A 27,817-nucleotide genomic window follows, 5' to 3' on the forward strand; every position below is an offset into this window, starting at 1 on the left:
CTCCTCTTCCCAAGGACTAAACTCAAACCTATTCCCAGGTCACTTTGACCTTAGTTACTTTCTACCTTTTACTTCTCCACCATCAGGACAGGTCCTGCTACTTGGTCTCTTCACATACTTTGTCAGAAAATTGCCCCCTGCACATCTGACCACCTTGCCAGGCTGTTTCCTGACCCTTCTTTCCTCACAGACACCTGGGCAGTTCCTGTCCCTGGCTGTCCCTGCAGCACAGCCATCCACAGTGAAGCAGGAGAAGGGACAAAGCTCTGCAGCTCCTGAAGCAAAAGCAGCCACCCTTGAGCCATCGAGTTTTTGCACAGCCCCACTCTTTGAAAGTGAGAACAGCAAAACTACTAAAGCACCTCAGTTATTTATCCTTCCACAGATTCCTATTTCTCTTTCTCCCCGTGCAAAATTCTAATCACTGTCAAAGAGATTTGAAGCGGCAGATTTATTTTTCATGCTCTGCTGCCTGATGTCAGATAACATCCACAATACAGAAAAATTCGTTCCAAAGATTAGTTTACTGATGAGTTTTTACCATATTTTTTCATTCCTAATGCCTATATTTGGGCTACACAGAGACTGCCACTGCCTTGTATTCAAAGCATTGTAAGGGGGTTTTGAAAATTTTGATGGGACACAAACTCTAAACTAGCTGAGATTCACTTCCCACAACTTCCCTGACATTGCAGTTCAGAAAATGTTCATCATCCAAGAGACAGAACCATGGGTTAGATCCCTTCTCTGTATTATTCGCTGCATTTATGGCCTTGTGTGATGCTTTAACTTTTGTCTAAAGCACCCGTGACCTTTGGGAACGCTGCCTGATTTCCAGGGCCACAGATCACACATCAAGTGCTGCCAAATGCTAAACAAAACCCCGAGAAACAACACAAGGAGACAGAAACACAATAACCCCTTACACCTGAACATCCCCTTACAGCACTAATCGAGTGAGACAAGTGGCAAAAAATGTAACCAAGCCAAATTCTGGTGATTTTTCCCATGTTTTGACCCCAGTAGTAGGAAAACTCTTCCACAGCCACGCTACAGAAATGTGTGTAGAGTGATGAGCTGTGCAGTGGATTGCTCTGCAAATCGTGGCCAACAGAGCTGAGTAAGGATTGAAGCTGTCAGGAGTTTCTTGGCAGGATGGAATTGTGTGTTTGTCATATACAGTCACCTTCCACTGAAGCAGCATGAAGAGCCAATTCCTGTGTTTCCATGCTGCTTTCTTCATTTGAGAGCAACAGCCATGACACCATAAAGCACATCATCCAGGTATTATGGAGAACAATTTTTTTAAGTGTATTTTCTATATAAAGTGTGAAATTATATACATAGGATGTGTGCAAACACAATAAATAAATATTACGTAAATTCTACTTTAAAGATTTTAGTGTTTTAACTATTACATATTAAAAACCCTGCTCTGGGAGATCCAGAATAAATCCATTTTAAAAGTTTCTGGTTTTAATTGTGTAACTTTCCAACTAAAAGCAAAAACACAGTAATGTCTTGCCAGCAAAGATATGCTGCTAATGGAATTGCAGAATATGGGCCCAAAGAGGTGAAGTTCAGCAAATCATTTCCATAAAAGCACTTTTCACATGTGCTTTGTTTGTCAAAGCTCAGCCTGTTTGCAATGCCTCCAGGAGATCAAGCTAAATCTTATTTCAGATTTTTGAAATTAAACTTTATTAATATATTTCAGAACTGCCTTGGCACATATGCACGCCTTACCTACAGCCATCACAAATCACAATGAGCTCAAGCTGAATTCTTCAAGCATGACTTTAGCAGGAGGCTCTCTATTACTTTGCTGGATCTGATGGAACAACTGTATGTCAAAGCTTATCAGCGTTTTCCAGCTCTATTGACTGGCTTTAGAAGGCATGATAATCTCTCCCTAAAACTTTTCTCCAAATTTGACTTTACAACCATATAAAATTGCCCAGTCTGAGGGAATTCTGAAGGAATTGCAGCTAAAGGATTGGATGTTTGGAATGAGTATTGTCAGACATGATTTTAACAGTAACCAGCCTATTTTAATCTTGCTTCCTAAAAAATTAGCAAACCCAAAGTTAATACAAAGGGATTATAAGCAGAGCTGCCCTGTCACAGAAGAGCCCACAGCAACTGCCAGCTGCCCACTTCGAGGTGCACACCACACCATGTTCATGAGCATGAATCCCTCAACTGCAGCTAAAGAAACCTTCAAATGCAAAATAAACCTTCCAGCTCCAGAGAAAAGAAGAATAAAGTTCAGCACAAAAATCTGGCATCAGCCCACACGCGAGAAACAAATCTCTGTTTGTAACTGCTGTCAAATTCTCACTTCACAACAAACAACAGACAGAACAAAAAAAGTGTAACTCGAGTTCCCACAATGCTGGTGTGTTTACTCATTCTGATTACTGCAGGAGTTACTTGCCCTCATTTCTTTCTGGACTTTGGAAACAGATAATATGGATCCGTTCCGCAAAATACTCTACTTGCCAATAGAAAGATGGGCCCAGGTTCCACCCTGACTCCTGCAGAACGTGGTAGGTTGTTTTTGAGTTGACAGATGGTGGTTTCACATTGCTGAATTTCAGGGAAGTCAAAGGCATCTTGGAGGAGAACTGATTACTCCTTTTGATCTCTGTTCTAATAATCATCAAACACACTGGTTGCCTGGAGACTCCTATATAAAATTCATCGTTTGTAAAGAAACTAAGAAATCTCTTTTACTTGTTATTTTTAACCTCCCATGGTAGCTTCCAGAAATCATCCTAATTCTTTTAGATTACGTGGCAAAGGATCATTCCAATAATTCAATTAATGGGAAAATGCCTCACACCTTAATGAGGGAAGGTAACTACTCACCTGTTTAGTAGAGTTAAACTGGGGAGGGAAAAGATAAAGAGTCCCATCTTTAAAAATAACACACTAGACCAGATAATAGAATACTGCTCATAAATTAGAGATACAGCTTTCCTTCAGTGTAATCCTGGAAAGGATTAGAGAGGGGGCAGGTCAAGAACAAGCTCTGTAGCTCAAGACAGACGTTCCAGACAAATAACTATTCTACTCTAAAGTACCTCAGAAAACAGCTCCATTATAGTTAACAATGAATAAAAGACTGTTTTCAAGGGGTAAGATTTCTAAAATACTTTATGCATTTTGAAGTGTTTTAATTTCAAAACAGTTTGCCTGGTTAATGTTTTAGAGATTACCTTAAGAGAGAAACAAAAAAATCCCTACTCTCATCCACTTCACTGATATTTCTAGGTGATAAACCTGACAAAGAATATATTAGTGGCCATTAATTCCCACTTGCCTTACATTGGCAGAACATCCTTTTTAATTCATGACATTGCAGTTAAGTTCTGATAAGTGTTTTGGATAGGCCAAGGCAGTAGATAACAGGGGCTGCTGATAAGAGAATAAAGAGATAAAATAGTGTGATTTTTAGAGTGGAGAGACTGGCAGTGACTCTCTAACAGTATTCCTTGCACCCAGGTAGTTATAAATAAGGCCTGAAAGGAGCATGGATGCATAAATTACAAGTTAAATCTGAAGGGATATGACACTGTAAGAAGAAATGCTACAGACATGAATTCACATCAAACATCTTCTGGATACAAGATGCCCATGTAGGACAATCCTGACTCTCTGATTCCACCAGGTCATCCTTAAAAAAGGTGTTGCTGTGATTCATGATGAGCCTAAAGAAGCCAGCCCAGGTCTGAGGGGCTCTGGACAGGGCAGGACACGGAGGGAACCTGAGCACAGCTGCATCACTGCCTTTACACCTTGAGGATGCCCAATAATGCCCCTGCAGGGATCCCTCTCCCACAGTGCAGGTGCTGTTCAGGCAGACAAAATTCCTCTTAACATGTGGCTCAGGTGCCTAGAGCACCGACTCTTCTGGACAGGTTTGATTTTTTTTTTTGTTCCTTCCCATCCTTTCCCCAGAGAACTTTTACCTGCAAAGACTCTTTAGTAAATGAAATACCCAGGGAACCAGAGACAGACATTTAAAGGAAAACAACTCCTACTGATGCTAAGGGGAGGATGGCAAAAAGCTTCCTTTCAATGTAGTATTTCTTAGTGAGAATCCTCCAGTTTAAAATTCTTCATTTTCATATTCACAAAAAACCATAATTCCCTGTTTTTTTTTCCTAAATCTAACAGTCACTCAAATCCCAACAGCTGAAAGGAAAAGGCTTTGGCCTTCCCTGGGTACTCTCCTACTTCTTTGCTCTTTATGCTCGACAAGAGGAAAACAAAAGCCTGTATGAGAGACTGAGCAAGGCTGTGAATATGTGCAATTCATGGCTACAAAGGTCTCTCAGGAGAGACATACTCCTCCCTTGGCCTCCCAGGGCAGCCAGGCACAGAGCTGCTGTTGTTAGAAGCCAAGCTGGACATTTATTTTTTTCCTCCCGTGCCTGCAGTCAGTAAATGAGCTGATGCTCCACCTGCTGGAAAGAACTACGTGAGCTCCAGAATTCAGCAAGTTCTTTCTGTGTGGAAAAGGCTATCACTGAGATCTCAAAACATCACCTCGTGTCAGCAGACAAAAAGGGAACCAAGATTTAGCTTGTTTAAGATCCTGTTCCAAGGGGTCTGGTCAGCGTGCGGATCTCGTGGTGCCTTTGAAACCTTTTGTTTTGAATTTACAGAGTAAAGAGCAACAGGACAATCCTGACTCTATGGACAAACTACTACTGAGTCATTAAAACTGCAGGTTTAGATTTGAAGTGAGGACGAAATGATTTACTCAGAGGGTAGTAAGGCCAGAGGAGGCCATGGGTTTCAAGGGTTGAAGCCACTCTGCCCTGGAGCCAGGCTGGGAGACGTGGGAATGGCCAGCCTGGGGAAGAGAAGGCTGCAGGGAGACTTCAGGTCCCTCCCAGTGCCTGAAGGGGCTCCAGGAGAGCTGGAGGAGGACTTGGGACTAGGGATGGAGGAACAGGACACAGGGAATGGCTGTAAGCTGAAGAAGGGTAGGTCTAGATGAAATATTAGGAAGAAATTCTCCGCTTTGAAGGTGGTGAGACACTGGTGCCAAGCTGGACGGGGCTTGGAGCAGCCTGGTCGGGTGGAAGGAGTCCCAGCCCATGGCAGGGGGGTGGAATGAGATGAGCTTTAAGGTTACTTCAGCCCAAACCATTCCATGATTATGATGCTAAGTAACACTCCTGCTAAGAGTTTGATCTGGGTTAACTTGTTTGGGGCAATAATATCAAATGAAGCTGAAAAGCTGCTGAACTGTTTCTTTTCCTCTAATTTCTACTAACTTTTACTGTACTCTGAACTTTTCCAATGGTAACATAAAAGAAGCAAAAAAATAGAAAAAAAACCCGAATTAATTCAACAGTGTAAAACATCTGCTGAGGGTCGCCAGACTGCCTGATATACTACACATACAGCAAGTTAAAATAGGAATTGGGGAAAAAAACCCAAAGCCTCAAGGTAGAAATGCATCTGGCAAGATCAAAGTCAGACAGCTTGTACTACACTCTTACAAGCAAAGTTCTTTTATGAGTTATGTTATGATTTACAGTGGCCTTTGTTTCATTAGACTCAAACACAGATGCTTCAGATGCATCTACAACGATGCCTGCAAGAAACCTCCTGACCCTCAGGCAGCCTGAGCCACTTCAGCTGCCTGCTCTGTGTGTCCCACATAAATAAAGATGAGAGGGGCAGCTCCAATCTCTGCTCCCCAGGACCTGAGGGAATGGCTGGAGCTGTGCCAGGAGAGGTTTGGGTTGGATTTTGGGAAAGGTTCTTCCTTCAGAGGGTGCTGGCACTGCTCCAGAGCTCCAGGAGCCTTTGGACAGCACTGCCAGGGATGCCCAGGGTGGGATTGTTGGGGGTCTGTGCAGGGACAGGAGCTGCATTGGGTGATCCCTGTGGGTCCTTCCAGCTCAGGATATGCTGTGATTTCTATGGTGCCAGAGTTCTGAAAATAAAATAATAAACAGATCTCTGACACAGAACACTAGTCTGACAGTTAACAAACATTTCCCAATCCAGAAGAAGCCAAGATTGTCAGAACCATCTCTGATGAACTGAGATTTGCAATGAGGATTGCTGTTAGAAAAGTTAGAGAATGGCTGGGAAATGATTACTTTCCATCTCACTAAAGCCAAATACTTGAGAATACAGAAGCAGAACCTCTTCCCTCTCTAAAAAAGAACCATTTTAATAAATAATCAATTGTTTCATTTTGTATGTTCAGTTTTGGGTTTCTGGGGAGTAGCTGAGTGATATTTTCAAATGTATTTCAACAACCATAGAGGCTGTAATTTCAGAGAGAGATTATTCTCTTATCTAACTAAAACTTCTAAGGACAACACCAAAGAATTTTCTCTGTTGTAGTTCTGCTCAGCAGCAAAAACAGTGAAAGATTTGCTAACGCCCAAAGGGAAAAACTGCAGACAGTTCAGATCCAAATTTTGTGATGTTTGACAGCGCTAATGAGTGATAATGAGCAACACTTGAGATCACACAGAAATGACTAATATACAAGATATCAAACCCCTCCTTTATGATTTAGTCCAGATCACTTTTTTCAAGCCATGGGTATGCCAGAACAGTCCCTGCTTTGCCTGACATCCACACAAAGCAGACAGAGATGGAAAAGGGGATGTGCACCACTGAGCTCATCTCCACTGCAAAACTCAAACCGTCTCTAGCACAGAAGGGCAAATAAGAAGAGAGCTGCTTATTTCACACCAGCAGGAAAATGAAGTTAGCTAAGAGACTTATTCCTCAACATCCAAAGAAGGGTTGTGTGTCTGTCTGAGCTCCCACCTCCAGTGCTGTGTCCAGCTTTAGGGCTCCCAACATCACAAGGGTGGAGAGCAGGACAGTGTCCAGCAGGAGAGTCCAGGGGGCCATGGAGATGCTCCAAGGGCTGGAGCCCCTCTGCTCTGGCCAGGCTGGCAGAGCTGGGAGTGCTCACCTGGAGAAGGCTCCAGGGAGAGCTCAGAGCCCCTTCCAGTGTCTAAAAGGGCTCCAGGACAGCTGGAGAGGGACTTGGGATAAGGGCCTGAAGTGACAGAACGTGGGGGAATGGCTTCTCACTGGCACAGGGCAGCATTAAATGGGTTATTGGGATTGAATTCTTCCCTGTGAGGGTGGTGAGGCCCTGGCACAGGGTGCGCAGAGCAGCTGTGGCTGCCCCTGGATTTCTGGAGGTGTCCAAGGCCAGGGTGGACGGGGCTTGGAGCAACCTGGGTTAGTGGAAGGTGTCCCTGCCCATGGCAGGAGGCTGGAAATAGATGTTCCCTAATGTCCCTTCCAACTCAAACCATTCTGTGACCCGCAAAGGACAGAATGAAGTGGTAGAAAGGCCTAAGACACTCAACTACTTTCCCCACAGTATTCTTTTCTAAGGTGAAAATAATAATTGAGAACATAAGCAAGCAAAGGTATAAAAATGTCACAACAGAACATAAGCTAAGTTCCTATTCCTTATTTACAAACATGCAAAACACTGTTCGAGGAGCATTAAAATTATCAGAATGATAGATACAACTTGTAAATACCCAAATTACCAATGCTTCTGTAAGAATCATCACTAAATATTTACACTTCCTGAAGATCCATTATAGCTACCAAAGAAACACTAGAGGGGGGAGAAAAAATACAAACTGGAGGAAAGACCCCACCGCTCCGAGCACGTGAGCAAACAATAAAATCTTTAACAAGTGGATGCTGGAAATAGCACGTTGTGCCAGAATATGAGTAATAGTAAAAATGGAATTTTAAAATACTTATGTAAGAATCATCAGTAAACATTTACACTTCCTGAAGATCCACCAAAGAAACACGGGGTGGGGGGATGGAAAAAACCAAACTGGAGCAAGACCCCATAGCTCCAAGCACGTGAACAAAACAACAAAATCTTTAACAAGTGGATGCTGGAAATAGCACATTGTGCCAGAATATGAGTCATAGCTGAGGATTGGAATTTGAGAATAGAAGTTTAAAACAACCTTGGCAGTGGATGGAGGAGGCAGCCCCACCGCCCTTACCTGGCTGAGCCTTGCCGGGATGCTGCTGCCCCGCTGCTCCCTGCTGAGGAGGAGGAGGAGGAGGAGGAGGAGGGCTGGCTCCCGCTGCTGCTGCCGTGCCCGGCGCCGGGCCGGGGGCACTCAGAGCCCCGGCGGGCAGTGGCTGCCCCCGCTTTAGGAGCTGCTTCTGTTCCTGCTGGCGGAAGCGGGGAGGCACCTCTCGGGGCAGGTATCGGGACGCCGCGGGCTGCTGCCCGTTAGCAGACGCGCGCTTGCCATTGCTGCTGTTGGTGAGAGTGCTGGTGGAAGTACTGGTACCGGTACCGGCAGGTTGGGGCTGGCTTAAACTGGTCTTAATAGGTTCTGGCACTAGGGTAAAAAGAAAACAATAATCATTGGGTTAGGATCTGAAAAACGATCTGGGTTGTCGGTTTTGTTGGGATTTTTTTGTTGGTTTTTTTTTTTTGCTGTAACTGGTGAACGGATGTTTTGCAGCCACCGAGAAGTTGGCAGAGTGTGTTACTTTTTGTGTGGGTTCACTTTCTGTGATGGTACTGGAAGCTTTTGTGCCCTACTGAAACATATCATCTGTATGGTTTAAAACAGGAGGGAGGACGAAAGAAAGCTTTCAAAATTCAGTATTGAACAGAATTTAAAGTGTGTGGCACCCTGCTGCACCTACCTTGAGCCCCCACTGCCTTTTGAGTTCAGCAGTTTTGGGGGCAACCTGGGAATATTAACATCAAATCCCAGGGTCTACAGACATGAAAACAAACATTTTCAGGCTTCTGATAAGCTCCCAAAAAAACAAGCCAAAAGACCTGATCCACCAGCTTGTTCAGCACTCACACAAACTTTGCGTTTCTCGTGGTCTTTATCCAACCCTTTGCATCAAACTCTTGGGGCATCCCAGTCACCAGCTGCACTCCAGGCATAGATCTGACACCCCCCACACTAACCCAGCCTGCACTGAGCCAGCCAGGCCACCCTGGAATGTGCCTGCACACCCGGCACGAGTGACCAGCACTGCCAGGTCCTTTTGGGACAGGCAGGAGGGAGTGCTAGGGGAGGGCAGCCCTGGCTCAGCTCACCTGGCAGCAGCTGCCAGAGCTCTTAGGTCACCCAGAGAAACTTCCTGAGCTTCTGGGATGAACAGAACCAAGCACTGCTCCAGCTCACCACCAGCCACGTCCAGTAAGTGCAAAATTCCAGCTGATCCACAGTCACAGAATATGCTGAGTGGGAAGGGACACTAGGATCATCACCCAGGTGCTGGCCTGGCACAGGACCCTCCCCAAGAGTCACAGACACCTTGTGCCCAAGAACACTGTTCAAATGTGGCTTGAACTCTGTCACAGACACTATAAATCCACACTCAGCCTCTCTCCAGGCTCTGACACACCCAGAAAACACAACAACTTCTACAGCTGCAGCAGTGAACAGCACCAAGGGAATGCCGAGGGTGGGTTCAAAGCAAGCAGGGACTTGACCAAGCAAAAAATATGCCAAAAAATCTGACAGAACCATCAGCACTCCACTTCTCCAAGATCTTTGTTTTGGAAACCTAAATTATTTCACCTGTGATTCTGCCTGAACAAAAAAAGGAACTCTGAGTATATTAAAAAATTTGAAGTACCACAATTACCTGAAGAGCAGAGGATAAACCTTCCTTAGCTTTTCAAAATACACAATCACCTTTGGAAACAAACAGTTTATCCTTACCTTGAAATGTAAAAGGTAGATAGAAAGTGTCATGGAATGCGGAATAATTATTTTCAAACATCAAACCTGCGCATTCAACATGGATGTGAAAACTATTCTGTTTCCACAATACAAATAGATCTGTTGTTCACGTGATAGAAAATAAGCCCGACTTCGTTGTAATGGGTTTATTTTAGCTCCTATTGCTTCTGCTACTACTGTTACAGCAACGTAAGCATTTACCTCTACTACCACTACCATCACAGAGACGCAAACATTTACAAACAGTGAGATCTGAAGGACTCAGGATTTCTGCAAAGTCATTTACCACAAGGTTCACCCAAAGCACTGCAGACACAGGCTGATCAACCAAAAATAACCCACCATGGCAGCCAGGGAGGTTCTCCAGCTCAGCTGACAGGCCAGGCACACACCCCCCGGTGCCAGCAGATGACAGGGAATGCCAGGGAAGAGGAGGAAAAGGACAAGAGAATGGAAGCCACTCACTGGCACAATGCCAGCAGAGCCGGGATTTGTCTGGCCCAAAGATTTTCATGAGGAATATTAATTAATTGGAAACGTATTTCAGAGAGCATGACAGGCAGCTTTTTAAAAAGCATTATATTCTCAATATTGTGCACATATAAATCACATCTAATACTTCCAAAGGTGTGCATATAGATATGTTTATTTTTAAAAAAAATCACTACTGCAAGTCATAGAATAGGCAACACTTTTCAGTTTAATGTAAACTAACGAAGGTGTTTCATCAGAGAGGTGAGGCCAGAGAAACCCATTTTCCCAGTGTTTGAGACAATGTTCCCTGCACATATCTGAATCACAGATGAGAGAAAAGAACAAAGAAATCAAAATACCACTGTACTTTAGAATTAAAATATTTCTGCATATTCATGCTACTGTCCTTTCTCTAATCAACACAGCGGAGTAATTTTTATTTTGTACATCAAAATCTCTTTAAAGACTACTTAAATGGAAGCTCTTGCAAGAATACCGTGTCTACAAATCACAGTGGCTGGAAAAGAACTGTTTAATTACACCAGTGACAGGGAATAAAGCAAGAAGAGTGAACAACGTAACACGAATGGGCTTGAGCCCTAAATTCCAGCTTCATACCAGGCTGGAATTTACACTTCAAACACAGCAACAATACTTAGAGGATATACGTTACAAAGACAATACGGACTGCGTTCCATAAGCCATCCTCAGCAATGTTTAACCGGCAATTTTCACTCGTTACGCACTGTGAGAAATACCAAATGTTCCAAGTGTCTGCCCCGGATGTCCTAATCATGAACTGCCTGGTGATCTTGGCAATAAGAGCATCTTTCCAAAGCCCTGAGCCATTCCCCTCCCTGCAGGGCTGCACCCGGACTCGATGGGTGCCCCTCGCAGAACACTCGGGCTACAAAGGCAGAGCAGCCGGAGCTGACCGCAGGCAGTGCCCCAGCTCTGCCTTTAATCAGAGCTGCCGACCCACAGAGAGCCCCGGCAGCCCCCAGGAACAGCCCTGTCCACCCTTTCACCTGCAAGGAATCCACTGGCACGGCTAATGGCATGTGGGCAGCTGCTGCAGAGCCGGGAATTAAAACACAGCTCTTACGGCTAGATCTGCCTGAGCGCGATAAATGTTGTTTAAATCGTGAGAGGGGGGGGGAAGGATTTAACACCCAGTGATTCTCATAACCAGCACGTGATTAAAGAGCTAAAGCAAAAACATTTAAGTGGAAAGCCTCTTGCAAAAATACAATTAAAAGGCGTAAAATGAAAGCCTCGCGATTTCTTGCTCTTAAGATGTTTGTGATGGGTATCTGCTTACTCTCCACTCCGAGCCGTACATACACTAAACAATGAGCTTGCTTGTAATAATTATCAGTACTTAATGGTATCTAAACTTCTTAATCCAATTTTACCCAAACAAATCCAATAATTACTCCATATGCTTTTTGATGATTACAATCTCGGGAATCCCAACTGCATAAAAAAGTGTTACGAGCAATTGTAGGTGGATTTTATTAATATAATGAATAGGATCAGTCTAACAGATTTCAATTACAACAATAGCTTTTAAGTACATTTCTATGACATAAGGAAAGAACATGCATAAATGAAAGAAACTGGTTAAGCCACATAATACTGATTTATGGCAGCTTTTTCCTTTCATTCACCTCATTAACATTTCTCGCTATTTCAGAATCCCCCACTCCAGCTCTATAAAACTTGCATTTCTAAAGCCTTCGAGGACCAGACATTCCAGAAGAGAAACAGTTAAACCCAGAAACGCATTCTTGGCTGCTACTGTGACAGGATTTATTTACAGCTTCTATTAAACACAGCAGCTCCATTACAAAGTGCTGGATGTGAGGAGAATTTTTGATTATACAATGCCAATGCCTCACTGCGTTAAACATATCATGCCAGTGTATTATTTTTTTCCTTCAGCAATTCGTTCAGGTCATTGTTTGATGGGTTTATGAATTCATTACAGGAAACAGATGGATCCCATAATTCAGAGCTATTCTCCCAGCCAATCATATGGGCAATTTTTTTTCTTCATCTCGCTCCCCCCTCCAAATCAACCTTAATGAAGCCACTTCCTCCACGGCCAGTTCCCTGCACGCACACACACGCACTGCAGCACATCCACTGCTGGTTAAAGCTCCCTGCAAACACTAAAGGCTTTCCAAATAAAGCAGAGGAGCACAATCCCACAGACACCCCCTCCGAGGTCACACAGAGCGCCAGGAACTTACCCAAGTCGGGGGAAGACAGCCACAAAACACAGCATTAGAGTGGGCAAAACCACAAGTCCTCATTAGGGAGAAACCCATTTTTTATTTGCTCACAGAAGTCTGTTGCAGGAAAAAAAAATCTTGACAGCCCCCCCCCCTCCCAAAATCTACTTTCAAAGGCTGAATTTTCATTTAGCAAATTACCTCCTTTGTCTCCTAAGTGCTGGGATTTGCTATCCACAGTGACATCTGCTGGCAACAGCAAAGGTGCTCAGAGCTATTGCATAAAACCCACTTCTAATGTTTTTACACATAAAATGCCAAGTTTTCTGCCTGGATCATCCCTTCCCCCAAAATAATGAACTTCTGGGGGAAAAAAACCCCCTGCACTCTAATGCCAAGATAATCCCAGAACTTATAACGGCTTTAATAACGTAACCAGAAGCTGCTGTTTGACATCAAAGCCCACAGTGAGTGATAAAAGTAAAAATACACATGTTATGGTGGCTTTAGAACTTTGTCACCATTTATTTAAAGAAATGCCTTGACTTTGGGCCAATTCCTGATGATATCATTTATCTAACACTCAGAACAAATAAAGTCTTCTCCTGGTTTAAATTCATTTTCCCCCCTCGCAGCTGACCATGGTCCAGCATCTTCTGCTTCCTTTTCCTGATGTTCCCTCTGCACTTTCTTCTCTTGTCTTTTACAACATTTCCTTCCTTGGTCTTTCACCACCCCAGTTCTAAAATCTCATCTATAACCCACTTCTCCTAACAGACTTCTCACTTCTACCAACTCGTACTTACTACACTTTTTTTTTGTTTTTTTTTTTTGCCAGGCAACTGGAAGTCAGAGTAGGAATTGATGGGAAGCTGCAAAGTTCATGGAAAACTTCCAAATCAGTTATTAGGATTTCTCAGCAATAGAAGGTCTCACCTTCTTAACTGCTGGCTTTCTGCAAAGATATGAAATAGAGAAGCATTGAGGGCTTCACTCCCCACCTCCACTTTGACTCTAAAGCAATGCATCCACAAACCCAGCTGACCCCTGGCTCCTACCCAGACACTCCTTTGTTCCTCCCTCCCCTCAGACCCAGTCATTCACCTCAGTTCAAACAGGTTCTGTCTGTTCGCTCACATTTCCCACCCATGTCCCACCAGCCAAAGCTCACTCGATGTATCCTAACTATGTAATGGCTGCTGAAATGACATTCTTACTTGATATTGTCATAAGCAAAGTGGGGAAATGTGAGCAAAATGTAAAATTGGTTGAAATGTTCTCTGGGAGAATCAATGGCTTGCTGTCAAAACAGAATATGTTTCAGAAGAGATTCCACGGGGACTTGATCCGAGCCTACGCTGTTCAATATTTCGTTAACAGCTGGATGATGGACTAGAGAATATCCTTATTAAATCTGCAAATGACACCAAGATGGGAGAAGGAAGATGGGGGTGGTCAGATCGCTGTGTGACAGGATCAGAGCTCAGCAGTGAGGAACTGGAGGAGAGATGTGACAAAACTACTACAATTCAATAAGGAAAGTCACGGCGTTAGGCAGGAGGAATTAAATGCAGAAGAGCAAACAACTCGCCTCACAGCAGTTCTGCAGAAAAAGAAGCAATGTTTTAGCAGATCACAAACCAAAGAGGAGGAAAAGATAATCAAGAAGATTGTAAAGAGCCAAGCAGTGGAATGGGATAAACACCCAGCAAGCCATCTAGTCGAGCCTGGCATCACAAAGCCTTCCCTGTCTGTACAGCTGAGCATCTCCCTTCCAGATGGAGCTGGAGCACCTGAAAAGGGCACAAAGGAAAGGAGAATCTGGAAATGGGAACTACCACAGCAGTCAGAGATAAGGGAATAGTCTGTCTACAAGACACTGGGTACACAAATTTAAAAAAAATACAAAGAAAGAGGATGAAATAATTTGCTCCACCCCACAGTGAATAAGACAAGACTTGCTGGGTTTAAATGGCAGTCAGGGAGATTTAGACTTACATTTCCAACAATAAGGATGATTAAGGATTATCTGCAGACATGATACAGGTTTGGTGATCTTGTCTCAGGGCAAGAGGATGGAATAAATGACCTTTCAAGAACCTTTAGAGCACATTTTCTACCACTCTACATGTAAAGCAGAGCTCCAAATCCATCTTACTCAGTTCTCCCACTTCCCTCAGCCATGACAAAGAAATCCTTTTTCCCTCAGGTTGATAGTCACAGCACATCCCCCAGCTTCTGCTGGTTTTTAAGTAAGTTTCAGATGTGGCCTCTCTTCACCAGCCCAACTTGCAGATCCTCTTCATTTTGTCCTTGATTAATGTAAATTTGAAACGGTATCGATCCTGAGTGACGTTTTATCCCTTCACCACTACGGCGAATCCTCAGTGTAAGCCCAGCACAGCCCACCCCGAGGCAGAACTTCTGTGCAGGGTCAGAGCCCAGCTCTACTCACAAACTGAACTTTTCTCTTAAGAGCTGGAGAAGTTCCTAACAAAAAACACAGATTCTTGAGGGCTTCAGAGCTCTGACACAAGATTTTGTTTCCCTTTCTGGAACAGCATCTACATTTTGTTCTTTCAGATCTGTCAGCAGAGAGGGTGACAAATACTTCTTTTGACAGAAAGAAACAAAACCTGTTTTGGGTGACTCAACATATATTTTTATGGTTTTTTTCAGTCCTATTCTACACTATTCAGGTTGGTTTCACACGCAGCAACCTTGTGAAGAATACTTACACTTTTTAACAGTTCTAATATTTTCCTCACTGCTTTCCTCCATGTTAGCACTGATTATAATTTTAATTTTAAATTCACAATTAATTAGCTGTGCCATTAAAAATGGTACAGCTAATTAGGTTGATAGGTTGTCATCAACAATAGATTGATAATCCAAAGCAAATACGACGCTCTCCCACTGCAAGCCAAACTCTCTCATGTTTATTGAAAGCTCTGAGTGCACACACATGGGGTTTGCCATCAGCTAATTGATGAGCAGAACTTGGACTGCACACATCAGGCCTCAAACTCAGCAGCCCAAGCTAGGGACCAGGTCTGTGGGCAACGGAACAGTTATAAATTCACAGAGCGGCATTCCTGCAGGACGTGAACTGATGACAGATGGTAACTTTCAAGACTTAACAATTCATCTGGTTCCTCTCAAGCGAGGGCTCTCCGACACTGGGAACGCCAGGACCGGGATTCATCCTGTGCATCCCCCTGCACACACACCTGCCCAAGTGCTGCCCCTTGTACAGCAACAGATAAATAAATAAAGGAATTCACCTAACTAGAAGCTGCTCTCACTCCTGAAGCCTCTGACATCTCAGCACAGGCGTATTTCCTTTAACACATCCTCACATATTTAACTTGGAACTCAGATTCCTGCAAAGCCAATTCCCACCTCCAGAGCAGGGAAGCACACTGGCCTTAGGAAGAGATCTTGGCTATTCTAAAGGAAAATAATGAAACTATTAGAAGCTTTTAATCATTCCTATTAATAATGTTAAGAAACAACAGCATTAACAACTGTCTGAAAAGGACAGGAGGGAGATAAAGTCATTGCTGAGATGAATTAATTGGTGCAGGAAAATTACTACTGTAAAATTTAAGTGAGAGGGCAGCTCAGAATTAAGGGAGGGATTCTCAGCGAGAGGTTAGAAATCCTGGCAGAATATTTTTAGGTTTTGTAAGACTTTCCTACAGAATGTTCAGAACTCTTCACAGAGAAACCACATCTTGTATTCCTTCCCAGAGTATTTAGGAACATCTGAACTCCACCAACTAATTGCATAAAGACCCACTAGGGAAACATAGTAAGTTCTGTCCCGCCAACAGGACAAGAGAACACCACAAACACGACCCCAACAACTCGGGAACACGGCAAAGGATGTCAGGTGCCAGCCATGGGCATGTGCTCCCCCCTTCACCCCCATCTCACCCTCCAAACCCTCCAGGCAAGGTACCCCCAGCAGGAACTACACAATAAAAGAGAAGACAGGAAACAGCTTAAAGTTAAATTACACAAAACCAACACCATCATCACCACAAGCACCACAAGTGTGAAAATTCAAGCATACAATAACAGATTAAATAACTTCATACAGAGCCACAGAAGAAGTCTGGGCAGAGCCAGGAAGTAAATCCCTCAATTTTAAACCGACTCTGTGCATTTAATCTCATTAGACAATGTTTTACACAGTTTTCACATGCAAAAGAGTTTTTTCAAAACAAATTTACAAATGGCACAGCCATCACACCAGACGTGTTCTTCCTCTTTTCCACAGACCACTTCCAGGCACAGACTGAGGAGAAAATATTCTAAACAACAGAAACTCAATCATTGAACCACGCACACAAACAGATAAATATGCAAATCCCCAATAAATAGTACATTGCTGAGAAATTGAAAATGAGGATAGCCTCAGTATCCACTGATTTACTGGATACAAGAGCCTGGAATTTCCTTCACCTTGAACAGTGATGGATCTACAGTGGGGCTTGGAGAGTGAATCCCAGTATAAATGCTCCCAGTTTCATACAGATGTGGTTGGGCACTGTAAAGATACCCCACATCCCCAGCATTTCTACCTGGGGTTGCCAGAAATCTCTCTGGGCTGGCACACAGTGCACAGATTCTATCACACCTGGAGTATGTCTGTACCCGCGGTCTGTCCATGAAGGGTGGATGTTCCTGGAGTTTTCAGGGTGTCCCAGGGCACAGTCAGTGCTGGCATCCTACCCAGAACAACTGGGAATGCTAAGCACTCATGCTACAGCAGGTACAACCTTTTTTTCCCACTTTGACACTCTGGCTGTTTTCTGGAATGCCTGGAAATTGGCAGTGTGTATTTAGAGATCACTATCTAACACGGGTAGGGAGATCAGTGTGTGCAGGACACCTCTGAGCTGCCAGGTGTGCAGGCAGCCTGTGTGATTTTGTGTGCCCTAAATCAGTGCCCAGGGAGCCCCAGGCCCGGAGAGTATGGACAAACCCTAGGCCAAACAGCCCAGACACATCACATCACTACGCACAGGCACATTTTTCTCCTGGAAACCAGAAACACAGCTCCTCCAGGTATTCCATTTCTGGTTTGGAGGAGCAGGCTGCAGTGATGTTTAACTCCTTTCAGACATATCCATGGAAGCACGCTGTGACTGCCCGCAGATGACAGGGCTGCTGCTCAGAGAGGAAGCGTAATGCTGCGTGACACTGCCTGTGCTGCTGGGATCATGGGACTGGGCACACATGTCACACCGACTAAAGGCCTGTGCAAACACAAAGCCTCGGCCCTCCTGTCATGGACATTTATGGTACCAAATGAATATTTTATGTGCGACACTAAAATAGCAACAATTTTGTGAGCAACCAGTAACAGGCCTCTGTAATTTTGGCAGAACCCTTCCAGTTCACATTCTGGCTCAAAAGAAGACTTAATATGTTTATACTACAGCTCTAAAGATAGGGTAGAGCTATCTGAGCTATCACACTAAATCTGTCAGCAGGAAAAACTGAAGCAGAGCCAACAGAGTGTCCAGCATGGACCAGCCTCCCCCACTCCTGGGCAGTGTGGATTTATTCCAAGTTTCAGGTAGCATCACTCTGAGAAATTGTGCAAGGAGCCAACTCAATGAAAGGCAATCCAGAAATATTTTGGCCTTAGGTGTTAAAATCTTGTGTCCTTGTTAGGATAACTGAAGATGTGTTCGTTTATATTTCACTAAATTATTTTGAAAATCATTGCTTTGAGCAAGTAGGTCTTTAACATACAGACATTGTTATCACTTTAGGGGACTGCACTAATAAAATTTCACAGATTTTCTATAATAAAAACCTGTTTGGGGTTCTACATCCTTCTTTGGATGCAGTTCCTAGCATTTGAAAGGCATGAAAATGTCATTCTTGCCTTCAGAAAGGAGCAGCTGAGAAGAACTTGAAGCCCAAAGTGAAGAGTGATCCCTTATTCAGCTAAACACAATTAAATTAAAGTCATGCTCTAGAGATAAAACAAACCAAGCAGTGTTTAAGTCTGCATACAGATCTGCAGGGAGGGGAGGAAGAAAATACACTGAACTTTAAAATTATATTTCAGGTTTTTTAATATGTCCTTTTAAACCTAAACATGACATTTCATATGCAATAGTGTTTTTCTGAATGAGCTTCTCAATGCTGGCCTCTTTCCTGGAAGGTTTTTGTTTGGAAGTTTGAGTTCATCCACCTGACAGTCAAATCTGGAGAGTCTGAAGCAAACTCCTCATTTCTGATTCAACACCGAATCTGAAGCAAACTCTTCATTAATTCAGTTTAAGCTGAACAGATTTTTTATGTCTCCAGTGCCGCCGTGCATTAATGCCACATTTGAAATACACGATTTAAATTATTCAAAAACGCGAAGAAAGCAGTTCCAGCAGTTTACAGACCTTCTCCTACTAAGGTTCTTCAGGAAAACTCCTTAAAGAAAAGCAGAGTAAAACTGGATGGGGGTTCAGCAACCATTTCCCTGCAGGTAAGGTGGAACCACAGAAAACCCAGAGCGAGTTCATTTGCTGAGCACATTGTGCAGGACACCAGGGAAGCCCAGGGAAGCTCTCCCCAACATTCCAGCACCCACACTGAGCAGAAGAACAAGCCCAGAGGATCCATCCCACATTTCCAGAGGGGTTGTTCTCCCAGTGACAGCCCTGGGTGATGGGGCTGTCACCATAGCAACTTTCACCAAGAACTCACAATGCACCCAAACGAACTCGGAGCTAAATTAACTTATTGCATGTCACCAGTGAGAAATGACTGTTCAGAGGTAATTTTCTGTACTAATATGTAATAGAGTTAACTCCCTAAATTGAATTAAATTAATTAAATGCCACTCCCAGTAAATCAGATTCTATTACATGAATGTTAAAAGAAATTAAAGATGTTTTAATAAAGATTACTAATAATAACTTAATATTATTACTTCATTTTAATTCAAAAATTCTGCTCAGTTTATTTTAGACACATGTCTTCCCCTCACTAGGAAGGAATAACTAATTACTCCCCATGCATTGCACACAGTTATTTCATAGAAATGGGCTTAGACTTAGCTAAAAGAAGTAACACCAGCATTTTAAGGAGAAATACAGTTTGGTTTAATAAGTGATAACCTAAGATCCTTCCTTCCCTCACACTATGGGGAAACTCCACACTTTCAGTGAGTACGTCCAGTTTCCACAGAGCTTCCTTTCTGCTTTTTGCAGAAAAAAAAAATGAAAATATCTTGTAGTGATGCCAATTGCCAACAGAGGAAAACACCCTGTGTGCCTAGGCAGGGTACAAAAATAACAACCCTCTAATGGCTTTGCAGATCTATCTAACAATGCATTATTAAGTTTGTTTTTCAAAGTAGATTCTTGCACTGTGGAGGACAGAACAGCTCGGAGGTAAATTTAAGATGCTCCCAGTTGCTCACGTAAATAAAAAGTTAAATTTGCCAGCTGATGGTGTTTGTGCTGTCCCCACGACCCTGACTTTAACTCATAACACACCAGGACACTTTGGGCAAAAACGGGGGCTATTTAACAAAAATCACTTCCCAGACTCACAAACCCCATTATGCAGTTTTATCCATTATCCAGTTTCCAGGAAGAAGCAGTGGTTGTGCTCAGAAGGCAGCTGGCGACAGCAGAGGGAGCACACGGAGCTGTCACATCTGCCACTGGCCACAGGGTGACAATGACGTCAGCCCCAGCACCAGCTCAGCACCCAGGGGAAAGGCAGCACTGCCACGAAAAGAATATGATAAATAAGGATTAAAACATTCCCTGAATCTCCAGCAAATGTGAGTTAATGCTGTGACAACTTCGTGGGGTGGAACAAGATGAGCTTCAACATCCCACCTACATTCCAGGTAGCAGTAAAATGGGATTATGGATTTAAGTGTTCAATGTTACTACACATCCAAGTCACTATCCACAGATTTTAAGTTAGAATTTTTTTTCAAGTCTTAGCAGCCATAATAAGGCACCGAATCACAAAGTCTTCCACAGATCTTTTCTGGAATGGAAGAGCTGAACGACTGAGGAGGCTGAAGGTGACCTCTCATTTGATTTCTCACAGTGATCACCGGACAAGATTAGAGAGAACTATACAATGAAGAAAAAAAAAAACTAGTTTATTACTTTTGGAAACTGGCAGCAAGATATGGAAGCTGTAAGCAAGATATGAATTACCATGGAGCCCATGTCAGAAAGGTGGCACTGAACACATTATTTTCTTCCTGTTTCACACTGAAGACTTTCTCCTGTAGAGAAAGGAAATGCTGGGTGCTCACATGTACAGCAGGAGAGAACTGCCAGTGCAGGACAGGACAGCCTGGCACCCCCAGCACCTGCAGGAAGGGCTCTCATGGTTTGCCAATCAAGCCTCAACAACTGCAGTGGAAACTCGGGGGAAATTAAAGCAAGGAATAGGTTTAAATGTATTCTTCGGGGGACTGCCTGCAGGGGGAAACTGGCTAGTGATTAAACAAGAGAAATGGGGAGTGAAGAAGAAACTGCACATGATCAATTTGAGGTCTTTGCAGAATAAGGTATCTGAAATTTGGGATTTTCTCATAGCAAGCTGAGTTTAGGGACAGAAAAGTGAAAGAGAAGAATTAGCACTGCTCTCAACAGCCTGGATTACAGAGCTACGAAATGGGGTGAGCCTGAAAGGCACAGAAAATAAATGAGCCTTAGGTTTTACTTGTACACAGCAGCAGGTTAACAGATTAACCCAAAGGCTACTTAATAATTCTCTAATCACAGTGTGCTGGTTTTGGCTGGGACAGAGTTAATTTTCTTACAGTAGCTGGAGTGCGGCTGTGGTTTGGATTTGTGCTGATAACCCAGGGTGTTTTCATCACTGCTGAGGGCGCTCACAGAGAGCCAAGGTCTGTGCCCCTCACCCCACAGTGCCAGCCAGGAGGCTGGGGGGACACAGGGAGCTGGGAGGGGACACAGCCAGGACAGCTGACCCCAGGGAATATGCCACACCAGATGGTGTCACGATCACCACATAAAGCTGGGGGAGAAGGGGAGAGATGGGGATGTTTGGAGTGATGGTGTTTGTCCTCCCCAGGCACTGCTCCCTGTGATGGAGCCCTGCTGTCAGGGATGGCTGAACACCTGCCTGCCATGGGAGGTGGGGAATCAACTCCCTGTTTTGCTCTGCCTGTGTGTGTGACTTTTGCTTTACTTATTAAACTATTTTTATCTCAACCCACGAGTTTTCTCACTTTTACTGCTCCAGTTGTCTCCACATCCTGCCGGGGGGAGCGAACGAGGGGCTGAGCTCCCGCCTGGGCTTAAACCACAACATACAGATGTTGCGTTTAAAAAATAGTTCTGCACTAACTGGAAGGACTTCCAAAGAAGAAAAACATAATTTATCATAGTTTGAAAAACAGCCTGGAAACACTAGCACAGGGGAAAACCAGACAGGCTGTTAGATAAAACCCAGGAGACACAAAAAGGCCTCTGCAGTGGAAGGGAAGATCAGCTCTCCTGGGCCAAGCAGCCAACAAAGAAGGGGCTGAAGTTATAGGAAAAAAATTTCAGGCTGAATATGTAGATGCCCTTCCAACAATAATCAAAGCATCTTGCAAGAACATGTGTTGGGCCTGTCTGAGAGAGGGGAGAGGGTTAAGACCATCCCTTTTTGCTCATCCAAAGGGATATATCTAGCCCTGTGATAGTAAGACCTCAAGGTGGCATTTGAATTTTTGAGCGTTGAAGAATCATCAGTTCTCTAGATTAGTAACTAATAATATGTGGTTGAAAGCTGAAGTTGATGAGAGCCTGTCTGGCCTCCTAAAGGTGCAAAGTCACCATAAAAACTGATGAAAAAAAGCAACAGCAGCCAAATCAGAGATGATGCCTGAAACGTTAATAGCATCCTGGACACAGGAGGGCAGGTCTTCAGAAGACTATGATAAAACAGAGAACAACTCCTGTTAGCATGGGAATTAGCATGGGAAGAGGCCACCAGGAGCCTGAGTCACACCAGGTACAGCCGTTCCCATTGGGCAAGCAGTAATAACAGTGGGTGCCACGCTTGGGGTGGCTGAGGAGCTTCTGAGGCATTTGGTGGTGCTGCTAAACACAGGTCCCACAAGCCAGCTCAGCATGGGCAGGACGCCCGCAGGGAAAATCACCTCCTCTCTGGATGCTAATGCACACTGCACTGCCTCAACCAGTTCAGGAATAACCTGAAGGATCAGGTGCACGATGCACACCTGAGCAGAAGCTCCAGAGCGTTTACCAGAGCGTGAGCTGGTTAAACAGACATTTTAAGTAGTCCTGTAGGATTTGTAAAGTATGGGCTACCACCTTTAACAACTCAGGAAAAACATTAAAATAATCTAGCAAAACACAGGGAATCCAAGGGTTCTCAGGGTAGAGGAATGTCAACACCAGACAGTCAACAAGAGAACACAAGGTCCCTCAGGCCAAACGCTTCACACACAGTGTAAAGGAATCAAAAACACGTTTTCATTCCCTTCCTCTTCCCAAGATAACCCTCTCCAGCATTTGTACAGTAACTATTCCAGGAGCATGTAACTAGCGTTACAGTTCAAAGTGGATTTCATCCTTCCCAAGGAAGGGATCAGGTAACCTTAGAAACCCGGCACGTATCTCAAAACAATCATCACCAACGTGAGCTAATACATTTCCTGATGAACCTCTCCTCCAGCTCACAGTTTGCAGATCTTATCTACACTATATTTATATGCCTTACAAGCCTCCTCCAGGTAGCAAGATGATAATCTAATAATGGAAAGTGGTCAGCACGCTGCAGATAAATCAAAGCTGATAGGTCATTTTTTTCATGGGAAATTGTTAGCTGCCTTCTCCATGAAAACCTGCGTGAGCCAGGCCTCAAGACAGAGAAGAAACTGCCTTTGTGGACATGTTTCTTTAGAAGAAGAATAAAAGCGAACAACAGACTTTAGTTCAGAAAGTAAAGGGACAAAGAAGCACACTGATGAACAGGTGAGCTGTGCTAAAAAGTCACTTCCAAGGAAACAGATCTCAGACTCTGCTGGGAGGGGAGGAGCTGCGGGATGAGTGTTTGTTGCTATCAGTAGATATAAAAATGGCATCTTACAAAGGAAACACCGGGGTATATATGCTCTGATGGAGGGCAAGTATCAGACAACACTCTATTGATAATTGGAAAACGGTTGTTTTACAAGCAGGCTGGCAGAAGAATCGAGCGTTAGCCAATGCCTGAGCTGCTGCAATGCCAAAAGAGCAGCACTCTGGCCATTTCACAGCCCACGTGCTCCACACACTGCACTGGGGAACAGCAGCAGGGAGGAAAGAACCCACTGTGGGCAGATGAATACCCATAACCCAGCGTGCAGCCTGATCATAACCAACACCATTATCACTGTGCAGCTGGGTTAAAATTTATCTTCTAAAATACCCAGTTGTCAACAGCTGTATTGGCAGTTTAGTTGCTGAGAAAGCAAACTGGGATTTATCTGAGAGCACTTCCCACCAAGGGGCACCCTGACAATTAGTGTGGAGCAGAAAAGCCTCGCTGGTGTTACCCAGTCTCTTCAAAGGGTATTCTTGGAGAGATAGTGTCCTAGGCTAGAAATGCATTTGACAATGGCCAATGTAAAGAGAAATCTGATGATGCACATGTTGTCCTGCTGCCTTCAAGCAGAGCATCAACCCTCATAACCTAGAGCATCTGACAAGTGCTTTTAACCAACTGTGTCTTGTGCTGGAAAGCTCCTATTTTTATCTAATTCTAGAACTAAATATTTACAGGTCAGGCTTTTGCCATCCTCAACCTAATAAACCCATATCAATCCTACCTGAGGAAACAGAAAAAGCAATATTCTGCCTATATTTATATTATGAACACATAAAATTTGCCTAACAGCAAACTACATCAGACCTTCTCTAAGGAGAATTAAAACTACCTGAGGAGCACCAGGAGGATCTCCTTGAGCCCTTACCTACTTTTCCATTCCCAGGTGAGGAATTTGCAAAGCTGACAAGGCAAGCACCGACCAGGACTGGAGGTGCTCTACTGGAGCAAAACAGCAGCAGCTCCAGGCAAGGACATGGAAGCACCTCAGAGGGGGCAGCTTAAAATCCAGCTCAGGCTTGCAGCACATTAGGAAGAATATATTTCATGGTTACTTCTTACATTTCCAAATAACCCCAGTGTTATATGTTTGTTTTTCTTTAAGAGATATTTTTTTTTCCCAAAAAACCTGTACTAATTGCTTTGGCGTGTTGTCTAAAAAGACCATTTTTTTGAAATCTGGGGAATCTCTGGCTTCCCAGGAGCTACAGAAGGTTTAAACCTTCAGAGCTGTCAGTGTTTGCTTGCAGGGCTCAGGGTGTCCAGCCCTGACAAACCCTCTCCCCTGCAAATTGACACCAATTCTCAATGCAAATCTCTCCTTGGACACCTTTGACTTGCAAACCAGCAAGACACACACAGAAAGAGCTACAAACCCAAATAAAGTTTACCTAAGATTATTCATACATTTACTGTTTACCTTTCCTCCTTCACTTCACAATGGTAATGCTGAAGATACTCAGAATATTCCTTGCACTTGTGAGAGCAAAAAGCCTATTAAATACCACTGAACTGCTGCCTGTCACAGTCACTTCACTTGAAAGAAAAGCAGGTAGGAAATCAAAGTTTTTTTCTCTAGTATTTAACTCCAGCTCTCCCAGCTCATCCTTCTTGCTTTGTCTCCTTGACTGTGCAAATTGCTCCTCCTGTCTGCTCCAATCTTTTTGCATTTCCTACTCCTCTGCACCCAGTACTGGACTCACAAATTACCTCCACCCTCTATTCTGTGCAGGCTGTAAAGTGGTAATTACTCCTCTATCAGAGAAGTGATATCTCAGTGGGTTTTATGAACAAATTCATGTTTGTTTAAATATACTTATAATAGCAAAACACCCCCATGATAACGTTTATCAAAAAGAAAACATTTTTGTATTACAAAGCCTTAACGTATGGCCACAGGTTATCATTAAGTTATCAAGTGACTGCATATTAAGATCTAATTGAAGAACTTATTGCAGTGCTCCCCCTCCTTCTGCAATGATGATTTATGGCACATTTTGTCACTACAATGTGCAGCAGTTCAGTACAAACACAGCACTTAACTAACAAGATGACAGAGGCAGATATTCAAGCACAAGCTATAAATACTCAAATGAGTCAGAGGTTGTAAATCTGTTGTAAATCATACCTGATTTGTAGGCTGGAACACATTTTCTAATCTTATGGAAAAAGCCTCTGCTGGTTCCTACAACAATATGACACGAACCAGAAAAACTCAAGACTTTCCTTTTTAGAAAAGACTGACTGTGTTACACGCTGTTGTAATTCTACTTAAAACCCTGATGAGATTCTCTAAGAAGTTTCATTTTCCCTTCTTTCCTCTGGAACTACCACTAAACATCAGTAACATCTACCACAGCCAGAAGGAGCACATTATCAATATACACAACCTCCATTTCTGTATGAGCAGAATGGAGGTTACGGGAAGGTGATTCACGCACACACGAGCACAGGCAGAGAACATTCTAACAGCCCATTTGGGCAGGGTAAGTGAAGAATCAATTTAAAAATATGCAATAATCTACGTGGCTGATATGGAAATGAAAATAACTCAACTTTGGAAACAGGTATGCTGCTACTCCTGTCATCCCAACAGAAATGCCAGAGCAGGGGATGGGATCTCAGATATTTTCATCCATTCTTTTTTACCTTTTAACTCCCCTTTCTAATAAGAGTGGACCATGCTCTTCCAGGTAAAAAATACAGATACCACATCTGTGGGATAACAGATAAACTGAGGGGAGTGTGCCAACATTTGTGACACCACAATGGTTTACCCAGCACACTGTGAAATGTTTTCTGTTCAGTCCCCCAAAATAAAACGTGTGAAAGCGTCAACCTTGGCAGAATCCTCTCCCAGGCTGCAGACAACCTCCGTGACTCTGCGAGCTGCATATTAAAACCATCACACTCCGCGGAGCCCCAAGGCACACAGCCCAGACAGCCCGGGGGAGGGGACAGCTCCACAGCAGACCACAGATGGAAGGGAATGATGCTCAGCTCAGGAGCCGCTGCACCACTGGAACAGAGGAAGGGCACTGCTGGACAGGCTGCTGAATCCAGGATCACTGCAGCCACTCCAGCTTCTGCAATCCGGCTTCATCAACCCCCAGCAGTGAGCTGAAATTCCCATTTTCCCCCTGGAAAGCCCATCTCTCCCTTCCTGGGCCCAGGCCAGACACACCTACAAGGATCATGGAGGTCCAAGAGGCACAGATTGACCATCTCTGCCTTACAGTAAAGGGATAAAAATATTTTCCAGTTAACATTCTAATCAAAACATTTACCAAAATACTTCCTATGTTAGACTAACTGTGGTATATAGACTTAACTGCTTTTACTTCTCTGTTTGCAGATTTAGCACTTACCTTTATTGCAGCTAGTGCTGGAGGGTTGGATGGGTACTTTGCCTTTCAATTACCAGGGTAGATGTTTGAGTAACAAACCACTTGAGCTTTTTATTTCAGCTTTAAACAAAAGCATTCAGCTGAGGTGGCAGGGCACTGATCACCTGTGCTGATCATAAACCTGCAGGAGGCTGGCTAGAAGAGAAGCAGGCAGCAAAACACACCCTGGTAGTATTTATGACAGGCACAGCTCCCTTAAAGCCCCTGTAGTTATTAAATAACAGCCATTCCCATACTAGTGACCCTTTACCATCCAGAACAGAGCTCACAATTACAGCCGAATGTTTTCATTAGAAAAGCCTTCCTACACAAAGTTTCTTGATCAAGTGCACATAAACTGGCAAGAGTTTACACATGTAAAATAAACACTAATAGCCTGTGCTCCACAGTTCTGCTCACAAAAGAATTACCATAAAAGAACAACTACTTCAATGTGCAATAAAAACCTGCTCGTTTCCCACCTCATCTAATTCTGCAGTGCTTCTCTCCGGCTGAACAGGAAGACTGCTTTCATTTGTTTTCAAGTAATTGAGAAACATTTCAGGTCTTTATCAGCTCACCCATCTTTCTTCCTTTCACACATCCCCTAGAATTGTTGCCAACGGGGTATTTATAAAAGATTCAGCCACACAAAAATACTCAGGCAAACAATGTTGCAGGGGAAGAAAAAAACCAGAAACTGAAGGAGCTGTTATGTAGAGAAGACTTAAAGGGTTGGAATCGTTGTTTGAACAGAAAAAATAGTTTATTTCAGTGGATGCAAGAGCTGTGCGAGGGAGCACTTCCCAGCCCCGGACTCCAGCAGCAGCCACATACCTTT

General features: G+C 43.7%; 1 protein-coding gene across 10 annotated transcripts in view; it reads right to left on the bottom strand.

The window, feature by feature from the left end:
• Window positions 1-27,817, bottom strand: part of TNRC6C (trinucleotide repeat containing adaptor 6C) — a 98,950-nt gene that overhangs the window by 47,198 nt on the left and 23,935 nt on the right. For all 10 annotated transcript variants that reach the window (XM_066200209.1, XM_066200210.1, XM_066200213.1 and 7 more), the window contains exon 4: window positions 8,040-8,387. In XM_066200209.1, the coding sequence (XP_066056306.1) occupies window positions 8,040-8,387 (348 nt within the window). The remainder of the gene's footprint in view (window positions 1-8,039; window positions 8,388-27,817) is intronic.

The sequence above is a fragment of the Chamaea fasciata genome, unplaced genomic scaffold (genome assembly GCF_029207755.1).
Source record: "Chamaea fasciata isolate MVZ Bird 193981 ecotype frontalis unplaced genomic scaffold, bChaFas1.0.hap1 SCAF_19, whole genome shotgun sequence".
Taxonomy (NCBI): domain Eukaryota; kingdom Metazoa; phylum Chordata; class Aves; order Passeriformes; family Sylviidae; genus Chamaea; species Chamaea fasciata.